Source organism: Mobula birostris, chromosome 10 (assembly GCF_030028105.1).
Source record: "Mobula birostris isolate sMobBir1 chromosome 10, sMobBir1.hap1, whole genome shotgun sequence".
Classification (NCBI taxonomy): domain Eukaryota; kingdom Metazoa; phylum Chordata; class Chondrichthyes; order Myliobatiformes; family Myliobatidae; genus Mobula; species Mobula birostris.
Genome location: NC_092379.1, coordinates 43,246,133 through 43,262,654, shown reverse-complemented (window position 1 = coordinate 43,262,654; position 16,522 = coordinate 43,246,133). Strand labels below are relative to the sequence as shown.

Genomic DNA, 16,522 nt, shown 5'->3' with positions numbered 1-16,522 from the left:
CTGCTACGCCACCGATAGTGGTTAGTAACGTTCTTACTGTCTGCATTAAACCATCGGACACTTTTAAGATTTTTCCTATTTTTCATGGATCATAGTCCTGGTATTGACACAAAGAAATTAATTAAGGATAGTCAAAATACTAGATGCAAGTACCTTAGATAGGGTATCTTCTGTGTAGCCTTCTGCCACGGCACAATCTAGTTTTGTGCAGTTTATTAGAGCATGTTGCCAGTCTTTCTTGTGTGACCCCTTCACCATTGGCTCAAAGGAGTTAGCAAACTGTACTGGTAAGTAGCGAAAGTTGAAGACGGCTAGAATGCAAATGTGGCAAGTTGGCATGTTCTACTAGAAATTCGAGGGGTTATTTTATCAACATTCTTTCTTCTGTCAAAACCTGTTTAGGGAGTGGAGTTTTTTGATGAGAAGTTGAACTGCTTGTGCATGACGTGGCTGGTGGATCGCGGTGAGTATAGCCTTGATGAATCGTTACTTTTGTTGAACGAAAGCCCTTCAAAGTTGTCCATGTCATCTTACTGGTGCTTCCATGATGCTGAGTGAGCCTGCCAGGTGCCTAACCAAAAATCCTTCATCGTGCTTTGTCACATCCTCAAAGGATTGGGTCAGGCTCAAGACACGACATGCCCCTCACAAAGCCATGCTGACTCTCCCGAATCAGACTATGCTTCTTGTAAATCCTGTCTGTAGGAATCTTCTCCTGTAATTTGCCCACTGGTGAAGTAAAACTGACTGGTCTATGATTCCCAGGGTCATCCCTACTCTCTTTCCTGAACAAGGAAATAACATTTGCCAACTTCCAATCATCTGGTACTTCCTCCGGTGAGGACTGGCCAGTGAGGATGCCCAGATCGTCACTAAAGGTGCAGCAATCTCTTCCCTTGCTTCTCGTAGTAACCCTGGGGTATATCACATCTGGCCCCGGGGACTTATCTATCCTAGGGCTTTTCAAAATTCCAGAACATCCTCTTTCTCAATGTCAACATGTTGCAGCATATCACTGCTCTCGCAAGCATCAAGGTCCCTCTCACTGGTGATTACTAAAGAAAAGTATTCATTGCGGATCTCCCCCAAAGTCCACTGACTCCAAACATTTTGCCTCTTTTAGCTCTGGCCGGCCCAGACTCTCACTCTGGCCATCCTCCTGTTCTTCAAGTTTGTTCTTCTGAATCCAACTCGCCAAGTCCTTCTCGTGGCCCCTCCTAGTTCTCCGAAGTCCATTCTTCACTCCCTCCCTGGCCACATTGTAACCCTCTGGAGCCCAGGCTGATCTTTGCATCCTACGCTTCTAGACTAGCTGTTGCACATCTCTTGTCAAGCATGGCTCCTTCACCCTTCTGTTCTTTCCCTGTCTCAGTGGGACAAAACTCTGCAGAGCCTCATCCAAGTGAAGCCCAAAATGACTTCCACATTTCAATTGTGTATTTCTGAGTGTGTTCATCCCAGTTTTTACTCCCAGGTTCCTGCCCAATGTCCAATACCATCATAGTTCAAACACCGGCGCCCCCCTCCCCCCCAGTTATTACTGCTGCAAGCAATCTTGTCGTACTCTTGTACACATGGCAACAAGAAACAGACTTGACTTTGACCGATACATTTATTTATTTAATTATTCGAGAATAGCATGGAACAGGCCCAACAAGACGCACTGCCCAGCAACCGGCCGATTTAACCCTCGCCTCATCACAGGACAGTTTACAATGACCAATCAGACTACTAAGTAATAAATAATGGTAATCTATTCGAAGTATTTTTTAAGTATCTAATGGGGCAACACAGTGGTGTCTGGTTAGCGCAACACTTTGCAATTGGGTTCGATTCCCACTGCCACCTGTGAGGAGTTTATACGTTCTCAGCTTGACTGCGTGGGTTTCCTCCGGGTGCTCCTGTTTCCTCCCAGAGACCTACTGGTTGGTAGGTTAACTGGACATTGTAAATTGTCCTGTAATTAGGCTAGGGTTAATCGGGGGTGGCTCGCAGGGCAAGAAGGGCCTGTTCCACGCTGTATCTCAATAAATAATCAATGATAAATAAGTATATTAAAATGCTACTTTCCAAGTGCATAATTTCCTCCACTGTGTGTAACTTGGTATGGAACAGGTTGACACTTTGAAGAAGGTGGTACGAGCATTTCATTTCGGAACTTTGTATTTTATCAGCAAGGTACATATTTGAAAATCAAGTAGTAACAGCGATCAGATCATTTCTTGACCTGTCAATGCTGTCTTGCAGTGTACGCCATTCGCGAGGCCGCGACCAACAACTTGACCAAGTTGGTGGAGAAGTTTGGCAAAGACTGGGCAGAATCCACCATTGTGCCGAAAGTACTTGCCATGGCCAGTGACCCCAACTACCATCACAGAATGACCACCCTCTTCTGCATTAACGTGAGTATAGCTTTGACAATGTACTTGCCCATGGCCAGTGACCCCAACTACCTTCACAGAATGACCACCCTGTTCTGCATTAACGTGAATATAGCTTTGACAATGTACTTGCCCATGGCCAGTGACCCTAACTACCATCACAGAATGACCACCCTGTTCTGCATTAACGTGAGTATAGCTTTGACAATGTACTTGCCCATGGCCAGTGACCCCAACTACCTTCACAGAATGACCAACCTGTTCTGCATTAACGTGAGTATAGCTTTGACAATGTACTTGCAATGGCCAGTGACCCCAACTACCATCACAGAATGACCACCCTGTTCTGCATTAACGTGAGTATAGCTTTGAAAATGTACTTGCCCATGGCCAGTGACCCCAACTACCATCACAGAATGACCACCCTGTTCTGCATTAACGTGAGTATAGCTTTGACAATGTACTTGCCCATGGCCAGTGACCCCAACTACCATCACAGAATGACCACCCTGTTCTGCATTAACGTGAGGATAGCTTTGACAATGTACTTGCCCAAGGCCAGTGACCCCAACTACCTTCACAGAATGACCACCCTCTTCTGCATTAACGTGAGTATAGCTTTGACAATGTATTTGCCCATGGCTAGTGACTCCGACTACCATTGCAGAATGACCACTCTGTTCTGCATAACGTGAGTATAACTTTGACAATACTTCCATTACACTTCACAAGCTGCTAAAATATTTCATGAATAAAACGTACAGTTAGAACACACACTAAAGAATAAAGAATTTAACAAAAATAATATGGATTTGTTTGAAATGTTCTTTTAATATATTCTTTGTGAATGTTTAGATTCTGCAAAAAATCAATTAACACTTTGCCAAAGCTGCTCCTTCCAATATTGACATCTGCTTGATACGAGCTTCTGTGCTTGCGTTATTTGCTGAGGTGTAGTGGTGTTTTGTGTTTAATCTTCAAGGTGTCTGGAGTAAAAATTGAGTTGAGGGTGAGACTTTTTATGATTTCATGGAGCAGAGTTCCTAACCGTCCCTGTGGAAATGGACTGATGGTGTTAGCTGAAGGACAACTGATTTAATGACCTGTTGACCCACCAGATGGCTTACAGCTTTCAAGTTTTATTTCACAAGGCTCTGTTTCCGTGCTGTAGTGGACTATGGCTCTGTCTTTTGCTTAGAGATCTGAGTACCTTGAAATGGACATTATACATTATCTGGCTGAGGGAATTGTAAGTTTTTTGACGCAACTAGTTTCAATTTACAAGTGTACTTAAAGGCCCCCACAGTCATTCCAGTTGCGGAATTAACTTCTTTCCCTGGATTTATTTGATGGGCCTGGGCTTTGCTGGAGTTTGGACAAGGTGATGGAGAGATTCAGTTGAAATGCCCAGATAAAATGGATGTTTCTAAAGTGGGTGAGTCTCGGACTGGAGGGCACAGCCTTTGGAACAGAGGGATATCCCTTTAGAACGGAGATGAAGAATTTCTTTAGCCGAAGCGTGGTGAGTCTACAGAATTCATCGCCACAGGCGGCGATGGGAGGCCAAGTAATTGGGTGTATTTAAAGTGGAGCTTGATAGGTTCTGGAGGGTGTCGAGAGGTCTGCACGACCTGGCGTTTTTGCGGTATCCTCAAGGATTTGGCAAGCTGGACTCTCAAGAATGCAGGTGCAGCGGCCGCGGCCATTGCTGGGAGTGGACTTCAGGTTGGATGAGAGTGGCCTGAGAGGGGAAAATGAAGTGGTGTTCAGTCGATTTCAACAACGAGCCAGGTTAAAAAGTTTAAAGAGTCGCAGGGGGAAAGACTAACTTCTCTGTGAGGCTTTACACACCTCAGCAGTGAACCGACTGTCACTGTCAGCACTTGTCTCCGCACTGAATTGACTTGCTGGCTGTGCCCTGCGACCATTGACACCCTGGCTCAGATAAAATGCTGAACTGGCTCCTTGGCTGTGGACTGCAACCATTGGGCCCCTGGACTGGTTTCACTTCTCTCAGCACAGAACTGACTCCCTTGCTGTGGCCTGCAGCCATCTACTGATCTGAACTGGCTCCCTGCCTGTGGGCCTAATTTCGGCGACCCTGCGGTTCATGTTCTGTTTCTTACTGGTTTACTATTTTTTTATTCTTGTTTGCCCGATTTGTTCTTTTTGGGCACATTGCGTGTCTGACGGTCTTTGCTGTGTAGGATTCTTTCTTTTTCCATGGATTCTCTTGTGTTTCTTTGTTTTATGGCTGCCTGCAAGAAGACGAATCTCCTGCTTGTATATGGAGTTCATACTTTGGTAGCAATGTACTTTGAAATTTAGACCTCTGGATCAGCAGGAACACCTCAGAAAGATATGCCTGCGCGGGCTGGACCAAAACAGGGCTAACAGCCTGCGGGAGTGCTCGCTGGGATTCAAACTCATAGGGATGGGCCACAGGCCACATTTACAGTTGAGGTGGCAGTGGAGTTAAATATCAAAGGGAAACAAAGCAAGCCCAGTAAGGAGAGCAAACCTCAGTCTGATAAGAAATGCAAGATTATATTTATTTAGGTGTAAGCAACATTACTAGTAAAGCAAATGAGCTCACAGGAGGGTGATATTGTTACTGTCATAGAGAGGGTTGAATGGCTGAACAATTCACTCAGTGAATGGTGTGGTGGGCGTGGCACCGTAATACTGATTTATTGCTGAAATATCGAGGAGGAGGACATTCTGGGACACACCTTACTAATCCACAAGCCTCTACTGGTGAACTTCCGGTAAGATGGCGGTGTGCTGGGGCGCGGCGGGTTCTACAGGGCCAGCCAAACGTGTTACTATCTTTTGTTTATTTCTTTACAATCTCAAGACCCTGCTGGAAGTTAAGCACTTAAAGAGTGCTGCGGCCTACCCCAACGGCGTAGAAACTGAAGAAGCTGGACTTGGGGCAGATCGTTCTGCTCCCTGTGTCAGAGAGTCAGCAATGTGGTTGGCGTGCAGACTGGCAGCGAGCAATTGTCTTAGTCTCTTTTCTTGTGATTGCAAAACCCTGTTGAGCATTGTTAATGTGTAATGCTGCAAGTCTGGTCTTCTGATTTATTGCGGACTACAGGGGCTGGCAGCAGCGGTGACTGACACCCCTGCAGGGTGAGCGGATGTGGCCTCAAGCCTGTTTGCAGCCACCCAGGAGAGAGGCATCAAGAGCTGGCACTGGAGGTGGTGTAGCGCAGCGTTTAAGCTAACATTGGTGCTGTCCCTCTCCCCCAAAGTGTTTGCTTGGCAGAAGGCAGGATGTATGTGTTCGACTACAGACTGCTGCAACATTCATGGACTCAGGGACTTGGACTATATTTGTTGTGTGACTATATTTTACTGCTATATGTGCCACGTGCTGTGTATGACTGTTGGTACTGTGTTTTGTACCTTGACCCTGAAAGAACACTGTTTCGTTTGGATGTATTCATGGGTATTTATGAATAACAATTAAACTTGAACTTGATGTAAACAGCCAAGAACAGCAAAACATTGGAATATTACCTGCAAGCTGCACACCAACCGGACTTGGAAATATATTGCCATTACTTCTGAAACCATCTTTTCACTGGGCGTCTCTGGAAATGCAGCCTTTTAGCCCCTCGCAAACAGCCACTGGACTCTGCGGGGAGAAATTTCAGGCTTCGTACATCTAAGGTGTATGTGACTTTGTCCCGCAAAATCCGTGAGGTTGGGATGTCTCACCTACCCAAACCCCGGTTTGTGTGAATGCTGTGTGATTTACTGCCCCTGGCAATCGCCTGTCAGCAGAAAATAACAGATTGTACACTGCATAGAATTATTCAGGAGTATATTTAAGAATGTTAACTTAAGCAAAGAGTTATTAAAGGAAAGAAAGAGAAAAAAAGCAAAAAGGGCCCATTCTACTTAAAAAGTCACAACTGCACAGTGGAGCTCAAATCTTGAACTTCTCTGTAAATCGCGCGCTGGACCCTCCCTCGGTCTGTGTGAAAGCACACAGCACCTTCCGAAGGTCACTGGAAATCCATCTTGAACAAAGAGGCTTTCCCACGGGATTATTGGTCCTTCCTCCTTGAAGCCATTCATCTGCAGAAAGCACCCTCATCGTCCACCATCTTTCCTCCTGTCTTCTCCCAGCTCCGGCCAAACAAAGACCTCTCTGCCCAGCATTCTCTAGCACCTTCTCCCAATTCTACCATCCTGATTGGGTGACACCTCATTCCTGAGCTCAGACCCAAACAGGCTGAAAGCAGAACAGATTGCTCTTACAGAACTGCTAAAATGAAATGCCTACAGCATAGCAGTAAAAATCTGAACCAGGGCATTGACACTGACTGGGTCAGAATCCTGGATCACCCACCCTAACTGCATTGTGGGTGCACCCACACCTCAAGGACTGCAGCCCACCACAAAGGAATTAAATACCACTTCAACCTGTGATGCCCACACATTCCTTGGAGGAATATGCAAAAAGAGCTTCAAGTAACAGTGTACAGGTAGTCCCTAGGAGTGGTCACATGTGACAGCTCTCCCAGTATTCAGCATGAGGTACAGGAGCAAGGATATCAGAATCAGGTTTAACGTCACCGGCATAATGTCGTGAAATTTGCTGTCTTTGTGGCAGCAGCACAGTGCAACACATAATAATAGAGAAAACTGTGAATTACAGTAAATATATAAAATAATAGTGCGGAAACAGAAATAAAAAGTAGTGAAGTAGAGCATGGGTTCAGTGTCCATTCAGAAATGGCAGAGGGGAAGAGACTGTTCTGGAATCGCTGAGTGTGTGCCTTCAGACTTCTGTGCCTCCTTCCTGAGGGTAGCAGTGAGAAGAGGGCATGTCCTGGGTGGCAGGGGTCCTTCACCATGGATGCCGCCTTTTTGAGGCATCGCTCCTCAAAGATGTCCTGGATACGAAGGAGAAAGGCAAAACACAGTTGTGCGAGTTATCAGGTTATAGCAGTACAGAACCGCAACTTCTCTGATATCAGCACGAACGATTTCAAAGGGAATGGCCCAAAGGAGGGGGGATCCAGGAAAACTTCGTGAGAAACAGAGTGAGAGAAGGACGTGGCTGGAAAACTCGAGCAGGGCAAGAAACCGAGTTATTAGGAGTCTTTAGTGGGGTTGGATATGGATATATTTCCAAGGCCTGATGAAATGTATCCTTGGCTGTTATGGGAAGGAAGGGCTGAGCTCCCAAGGTCTCTTTGAGAGTTCAGTGAAACCCTCTCTCATTGCTCCCCCTCCGTGATCTCTGCTTCCCTTCGACGGGAGTCAGTGAAACCTTCTCTCACTCTGTGATATCTGCTCAGCTCTTTACTTCATCCCTCCCCCCTCCTGGTTTCACCCAGCACCTTGTATTTCTTTCTCCACTCACCTTCCACCCCCCCCACAACTTTTAAATCTACTCATCTTTTTTCTCCACTCCTGCCGAAGGGTCTCGGCTGGAAATGTCGACTGTACTCTTTTCCACCGATGCTGCCTGGCCTGCAGAGTTCCTCCAGCATTTTGTGTGTGTTCAAGGATCCTGGTTGTTTAAAATCCTAAATTGTCACAGAACAGGTGCCAGGTAACTGGATCCCAGCAGTACGGTGCCGTTCTTCAACGAAGGCAGCAACTGGTAACTACAGAGCTGTGAATCTAACATCAGTGGTAGAAAGGGTGTTGTAAAAAGTCTCGAGGGACGGGATTCAGCTGCACTTGGGCAGAGCTTCATCAGAAATGGTCAGCGTGCAAGTGGTGATTCTGTCGGCCAGTTTGAGTTTCTTGGAGTTACGGGTGTACTCATGCAGTTGGTGTTGTCTACAGGGACTTCGGTAAATATTTTGACAAAATCCCCAAATGAGCAAGAGACCGAGGGATCCGAAGTAACTTCACAAATTGGGTTCAAAGTTGATTTGCTGATCAGCTTTTGTGATTACCCCGTGGCGTACCACAGGAATCTGTGCTGGAACTCTCCTGTAAATGATTTGGATGTGGCTAGAAGTTTAGAAGATGACATAAAAATGTGAGCTTTGTCTTGCAGCGTTAGTGCTAATGATGGTGAATTGGTTAGTTGGCAAACTAGGCAGAGCAATTGTACCTGGAACATAGAACGTTAAAGCACTGTGTTAAAGTGCTGTGCTGATCTTTTAACCTACTCTGAGATCAATCTAACTATTCCCTCCTACATAGCCCTCCATTTTTCTATCATCTGTGTGCCTATCTAAGAATTTGTCAAATGCCCCTAATGCATCTGCCTCTACCATCACGCCTGGCGGGGCATTCCACACACCCACCCACTCTGTGTGTGTGAAACAAAATTCTTACCTGTGTACCTTCCTCCAATCATCTCAAAATTATGCGTCTGGTATTGGCCATTTCTGCCTTGGGAAAAAGTCTCTGGCTGTCCACTCTATCCACACTTCTCATCCTCCTTCACTCCAAACAGAAAAAGCCCCAACTCACTCAACTTTTCCTCATAAGACACGCTCTCTAATGCAGGCAGCCTCCTGGCAAGTCTCCCCTGTGTCCCCTCTAGATCTTCTCCATGCTTCCTATGACAAGAAGGAAGAAAAAGAAAATATTTAAAGAAAAACTGGATAGGTATATGGACAGGAAAGGAATGGAGGGTTATGGGCTGAGTGCAGGTCGGTGGGACTAGGTGAGAGTGGAGTTCGGCACGGACTAGAAGGGCCGAGATGGCCTGTTTCCGTGCTGTAATTGTTGTATGGTTCTACAAGTTACTTATAAATCAATAGCATCATAACATTTTAAGTAACATTTGGATATTAAACACACAGCACGTATTTTCCCCGCATGAGCATATAAAATCATTGCAACACACCAATATCGCTGATTCAGTGGGAGCCCTGGGCTTGTTTCCCTGCAACAAGACGGTCCTATCACGGGCTGATGGGAGTCAGCGATACTCGAAGGGGGTTCCTTATGTCCAGTCTTTTCCGCAATTTAGTTTTCGTTGCATTCATTGCAGAGATATGTTGGAAATGGAAGCACCGTTTTCAGTGCTTTCATGGCTATCTCAGGATATTTAGCCTTGACTTTGATCCAGAATGTCGCCAGAGATGTTATGTCAAACATACTTTTCAGCCCACCGTCATTTGCAAGCTCGACGAGCTGATCTTATTCCCATGCTGACATGGATGATGTGCGAGTAATGACCTCGCGTGTGTTCAAGCTGAACAGTGGGTGAGAGGGAATGAGGAAAGGTGCAGCGACTCCTATCGCCAAATCATGTCGTTTCCTCGCGGCCCGGTAGCACATGCTTTGTGGCTTGGTACTGGTCCGCAGCACGGTGGTTGGGGACTGCTGCGCTAGGGAAATTCTAAGCAGTTTCTAGAGTAGGTTACCTGGTCGGCACAACATTGTGGGCCGAAGGGCTTGTAATGTGCTGTGAATTTCTATGTTCAGAAACATGTGGTTAAACCTCCCAGCCCTCTCGTGCTTTCCCACTTATTTCTGCCTTCTCTGCTTACCGGACCTGCCTGTTCAGTGAGTTTGACATAGAATTCTGAGTTAACACCTGCTACACTAGTATCCTGTGTCCCAGCCCTGCTGCCTCACCAGCTTAAACCCTCCCAAAGTGCTCGAGCAAAGGTATGGATAAAAGGGACGCACAGAGGCGGTTTCCAATAGCGCAAGAGTCTGGGGCCAGAGGGCACAGCCTCAGAATAGAAGGACGTCCCTTTACAGCAGAAGTGAGGAGGAATTTCTTTAGCCAGAGGGTACTGAATCGGTGGAATTCATTGTCACAGGCGGCTTTGGAGGCCAAGTCATTGAGTATATCTAAACTGGAGGTTGATAGATTCTTGATTTGTTAAGGGCGTGAAAAGATATGGGAGGAGGCAGAAGAATGGGGTTGGGAGGAAAAATAAATCAGCCATGATGGAATGGCAGAGGAGACTCATAGAAACAAAGAAAACCTACAGCACAATACAGGCCCTTCGGCCCACAAAGCTGTGCCGAACATGTCCTTACCTTAGAAATTACTCCGCTTACCTATAGCCCTCTATTTTTCTAAGCTCCATGTATCCATTCAGGTGTCTCTTCAAAGACCCGATCGTTTCCGCCTCCACCGCCGCCTCTGGCAGTCCATCCCACACACTCACCACTCTCTGCATAAAAAAAACTTGCATTGAAACATAGAAAACCACAGCACAATACAGGCCCTTCAGCCCGCAAGGTTGTGCCGAACATGTCCCTACCTTAGAAATTACTCGGCTTACCTGTAGCCACCTATTTTGCTAAGCTCCATGTACCTATCCAAAAGTCTCTTAAAAGACTCTATCATATCTGGCTCCACCACCGATGCCGGTAGCCCATTCCACACACTCACCACTCTCTGAGTAAAAAACTTACCCCTGACATTTCCTCTGTACCTACTCCCCAGCACCTTAAACCTGTGTCCTCTTGTGGCAACCATTTCAGACCTGGGAAAAAGGCTCTGACTATCCACATGATCAATGCCTCTCATCATCTTACACACCTGTATCAGGTAACCTCTCATCCTCCATCGTTCCAAGGAGAAAAGGCCGAGTTCACTCAACCCATTCTCATAAGTCATGCTCCCCAATCCAGGCAACATCCTTGTAAATCTCCTCTGCACCCTGTCTATGGCTTCCACATTCTTCTTGTAGTGAGGCGACCACAGTACTATACGTGGGGTCTGACCAGGGTCCTATATAGCTGCAACATTACCTCTCGGCTTCTAAATTCAGTTCCATGATTGATGAAGGCCAATACACTGTATGCCTTCTTAACCACAGAGTCAACCTGCGCAGCAGCTTTGAGCGTCCTATGGACTCGGACCCCAAGATCCCTCTAATCCTCCACACTGCCAAGAGTTTTACCATTAATACTATATTCTGCCATCATATTTGACCTACCAAAATGAACCACTTCACACTTATCTGGGTTGAATTCCGTCTGCCACTTCTCAGCCCAGTTTTGCATCCTATCAATGTCCCGCTCTAACCTCTGACAGCCCTCTACACTACCCACAACACCTCCAACCTTTGTGTCTCAGCAAACTTACTAAGCCATCCCTCCACTTCCACTTCCTCATCCAGGTCATTTATAAAAATCACGAAGGGTAAGGGTCCCAGAACAGATAACTGAGGCCGACCTCCATGCAGAATATGACCTGCCTACAAGCACTCTTTGCCTTCTGTGGCAAGCCAGTTCTGATCCACAAAACAATGTCCCCTTGGATTCCATGCCTCCTTACTTTCTGAATAAGCCTTGCATGGGGTACCTTATTAAATGCCTTGCTGAAATCCATATACACTACGTCTACTGCTCTTCCTTCATCATTGTGTTTAGTCACATCCTCAAAAAATTAAATCAGGCTTGTAAAGCACAACCTGCCCTTGACAAAGCCATACTGACTATTCCTAATCATGTTATACCTCTCCAAATGTTCATAAATCCTGCCTCTCAGGATCTTCTCCATCAACTTACTGAGGTAGGACTCTTTGGCCTATAACTTCCAGGGCTATCTCTACTCCCTTTCTTGAATAAAGGAACAATATCGGCAACCCTCCAATCCTCTAGAACCTCTCCCATCCCCATTGATGATTCAAAGATCATCACCAGAGGCTCAACAATCTCCTCCCTTGCCTCCCACGGTAGCCTGGGGTACATCTCATCCAGTCCTAGCGATTTATCCAACTTGATGCTTTCCAAAAGCTCCAGCACATCCTCTTTCTTAATATCTACATGCACAAGCTTTTCAATCTGCTGCAAGTCATCACAACAATCACTAAGATCCTTTTCTATAGTGAATACGGAAGTATTCATTAAGTACCTCTGCTATTTCCTCCGGTTCCATACATACTTTCCCACTGTCACACTTGATAGGTCCTGTTCTTTCACGTCTTATCCTCTTGCTCTTCACATACTTGTAGAATGCCTTGGGGTTTTCCTTAACCCTGCCTGCCAAGGCCTTCTCATGGCCTCTTCTGGCTCTCCTAATTTCCTTCTTAAGCTCCTTCCTATTAGCCTTGTGCTGTGGTAAAGGAGATAGAATTATGATCACTATCTCCAAAATGCTCTCCCACTGAGAGACCTGACACCTGACCAGGTTCATTTCCCAATACCAGATCAAGTACAGCGTCTTCTCTTATAGGCTTATCTACATATTGTGTCAAGAAACCTTCCTGAACACACCTAACAAATTCCACCCCATCTTAAACCCCTTGCTCTTGGGATCCACCAATCGATATTTGGGAAATTAAAGCCTCCCATCATGACAACTCTGTTATTATTACACCTTTCCAGGATCTGTTTCCCTATCTGCTCCTCGATATCCCTGTTACTATTGGGCGGCCTATGAAAAACACCCAGTAAAGTTATTGACCCCTTTCTGTTCCTAACCTCCACCCACAGAGACTCCGTAGACAATCCCTCCATGGCGTCCACCTTTCCTGCAGCTGTGACACTATCTCTGATCAACAGTGCCACGCCCCCACCTCTTTTGCCTCCCTCCCTGTCCTTGTTGAAACATCTAAAACCCAGCAGTTGAAGTAACCATTCCTGTCCCTGAGCCATCCTAGTCTCTAATGGCCACCACATCATGTCTCCAAGTACTGATCCACGCTCTAAGCTCATCCGCTTTGTTCACAACACTCCTTGCATTAAAATAGACGTATCTCAAACATTCGGTCTGAGAGCATCCTTTCTCTATCACCTGCCTATCCTCCCTCTCGCACTGTCTACAAGCTTTCTCTATTTGTGAGCCAACCCCCTCTTCCCTCGTCTCTTCAGTTCGGTTCCCAGCCCCCAACCATTCTAGTTTAAACTCTCCCTAGCAGCCTTAGCAAACCTCCCTACCAGGATATTGGTCCCCCTCAGATTGAAGTGCAACCCGTCCTTTTTGTACAGGGCACAACTGCCCCAAGAGAGGTCCCAATGATCTAGAAATCTGAATCCCTGCCCCCTGCTCCAATCCCTCAGCCACGCATTTATCCTCCACCTCATTAACCACTGACATCTCCTCTGTACCCACTCCCAAGCACCTTAAAACTATGCCCTCTCGTTCTAGCCATTTCAGCCCTGGGAAAAAGCCTCTGACTATCCACACAATCAATGCCTCTCATTATCTTGTTCACCTCTATCAGGTCACCTCTCATCCTCGTACGCTGCAAGGAGAAAAGGCCGAGTTCACTCAACCTATTCTTATAAAGCATGCTCCACAATCCAGGCAACATCCTTGTAAATCTCCTCTGCACCCTTTCTATGGCTTCCACGTCATTCCTGTAGTGAGGCAACTAGAATTGAGCACAGTACTCCAAGTGGGGTCTGACCAGGGTCCAATATAGCTGTAACATTACCTCTCGGGTCTTAAACTCAATCCCACGATTGATGAAGGCCAATGCACCGTATGCCTCCTTAACCGCAGAGTCAACCGCATAGCAACTTTGAGTGTCCTATGGACTCTGACCACAAGATTCCTCTGATCCTCCACAGTGCCAGGAGTCTGACCACTAATGCTATATTCTGCCATCATATTTGACTCGATAGCCGAATTCCGCTCTTGCGTCTTATAATCCTGGTTCCCTCTTGGCTCGGGTCACCTTGTCATGGAAGAGATCCCAGTGATGCTGTCTGCTCTGCACCCACACTTTGTACATTTCAGCCGTCCTGCCTTCCTGTTTCTAAACTCGCTCGTACATGGCAGAAGGGGTAGTCCAGCGATTACAATATACCAGCACTTTTTCTTTACAACTTGTCTATTGATCTGTAAATCTCCGTTGCAGGACCTCATCTCTCTCCTTGCGGGTGATCATTGGTGCCAGTGTGGACTATGCCTTTTTATCATGGGGCAAAATACATTCTGAGCGTCGCACAAATCAGATCGATGATCTTTTCTTCAGTCTTGCTTCGTGAAGTTCGGGGCTGTGAATGAACGTTTGCATTTTCTGCTGTTTTTTTTTAGGTGTTGTCTGAAGCCTGTGGCCAAGAAATCACAGCAAAGCACATGCTGCCGACGGTTCTCCAGATGGCAGGCGATCAGGTGGCAAACATTCGCTTCAACGTGGCTAAATCATTGCAGAAAATAGGACCGGTTTTAGATGCCAGGTAAGTATTTGAGTTGGGGCTTATAACCCGGCCTGTGGAGAATGTTTCACCTCCAGTTTGGAATGGAAATTGAGACGCCACTGTGGTGGCATTTAGTGATGGAGTCGCACCGTCTTTTGTACCCACAGGTCCAATCCGGCCAAGACCACCGTCTCTGCCGGTCCCATCGTCCCAGGTTCTCAACCTGGGGTTCATGGACCCCTAGCGTAATGATCCATGACACCAAAATAGTTGTGCACCCTTGCTCTAAACCTTTCCTGCCCGCGTACCTGTGCTTATTGAAGTTGTTAATGTGCCTGCCTCAACCAGTTCCTCTGGCAGCTCATTCCATGTACTGCGTGGGGGAGAGGCATAAACTTAACCCTCGGGCCTCCCTCTCCCCTGTGGTGTTTGCCTCACTTTCCTGCTTGACCTTGATCCTTTGGTACCCTTAAACGATCTTCTTCTCTATCCAGAGGTTAAGGCCATAAGACACAGGAGCAGAACCAGGCCGTTCGGCCCATCGATACTGCACGGCCATTCTATCATGGCTGATTTATCATTCCCCTCAACCCCACTCGCCTGCCTTCTCCCCTTTTTTTTAAAGAAAGGACATCCTCGCCAAGAACATTTAGTAGCCCGTTTCTACCCTCCAAATTACCTGTTTAAGGTCTCTCCACTGCCTTTGTATTCCAAGGGCCTCATTTTACTACAGCTTTCCCAAGCAATGCGCAATATTCCTTTGGGTTCTGGATATAGTCAGTTGTACTGTATAGAAGCATGACCTCTTGTCCATTGCATCTATACTGACAATCACTCCTTGCTATTGTAAACCCACTCAGCCACACTAACTCCACATCCCTCTGTCTTGCTCACTGAACCTGTAGAACAGGCCCGTTGGCCCACAATGTTGTACCAAACTAATTCTTCCTTTTCAGTCCGGACAAAGGGTCTGGGCCCGAAACGTCACCTGTTTATTCATTTCCATAGGTGCTACCTGACCTGCTGAGGTCCTCCAGCATTTTGCGTGTGTTGCTCTGGGTTTCCAACACCTGCAGACTTTATAAATAAAGCAGCGCCTAATTGAACCGTGTCCTTTTGCCCGCACGTGGCCGATATCCTCCATTCTCCGCACGTTCATTTGCCTGTCTAACAGTGTCTTAAATACTTCAATGCTCACACAAAACGCTGGAGGAACTCAGCAGATCAGGCAGCGTCCATGGAAATGAATAACCAGTCGCTGTTTCAGACCGTGACCCTTCATTGGATCGTAAACACTTGTTCTTGTTTCATACCTGCATCCACTTCCACCAGACCCGTCGGTGTGTTCCAGGTACTCAAATCCTCAGCACATCTTTGAGCTGTTCTCTTCTGGCTTTTACATCTCAACTGTGAGCCGTTTGCCTTTGCCTCAGAATTTTGTAAACTTCTGTCAACTCGTCCCTCCCTCAGACTCCATCACCCTGGAGAAAGCAACCTCTCCGGTAACATCTGCAGTACCAGCCAGCATGTCTTCTGTACCTTTTTCAGATCCTTTAAAGGGGAGGCCAGAGCTGAATTCAGTACTCCAAATGTGACCTAACCAGAGATTTATCACAGGCAACGTCCTGTAAACATCTTTTGTACCTTCTCCAAAGTATCCACACCCTTTAAAGGGGAGGCCAGAGCTGAATTCAGTACTCCAAATGTGACGTAAGCAGAGATTTATCACAGGCAACGTCCTGTAAACATCTTCTATACCTTCTCCAAAGTCTCCACACCCTTTAAAGAGCTGGCCAGAGCTGAATTCAGTACTCCAAATGTGACCTAACCAGAGGTTTATCACAGGCAACGTCCTGTGAACATCTTCTGTACCTTCTTCAAAGTTTCCACGCCCTTTAGAGGGGAGACCAGAGCTGAATTCAGTACTCCAAATGTGACCTAACCAGAGGTTTATCAAGTGACTGTCCAGGTTTTTGTTCCGGCCTGCACCACCACCACCTCCTTTGGCAGCTCAGCTACCAACTCCTGCATGAAAAGTTTGCTCCTCCAATCTTCTTTAATACATTTTCCCTCTCTCCTTCAACCACTGATGGATA

General features: G+C 46.5%; 1 protein-coding gene across 1 annotated transcript in view; it reads left to right on the top strand.

Annotated features, from left to right (window-relative positions):
- The window catches only part of LOC140203637 (serine/threonine-protein phosphatase 2A 65 kDa regulatory subunit A beta isoform-like), an 87,777-nt gene that overhangs the window by 65,324 nt on the left and 5,931 nt on the right, over nt 1–16,522 (top strand). The window contains exons 13-15 of the mRNA XM_072269684.1: nt 403–463; nt 2,248–2,402; nt 14,323–14,465. Of these exons, the coding sequence (XP_072125785.1) occupies nt 403–463; nt 2,248–2,402; nt 14,323–14,465 (359 nt within the window). The remainder of the gene's footprint in view (nt 1–402; nt 464–2,247; nt 2,403–14,322; nt 14,466–16,522) is intronic.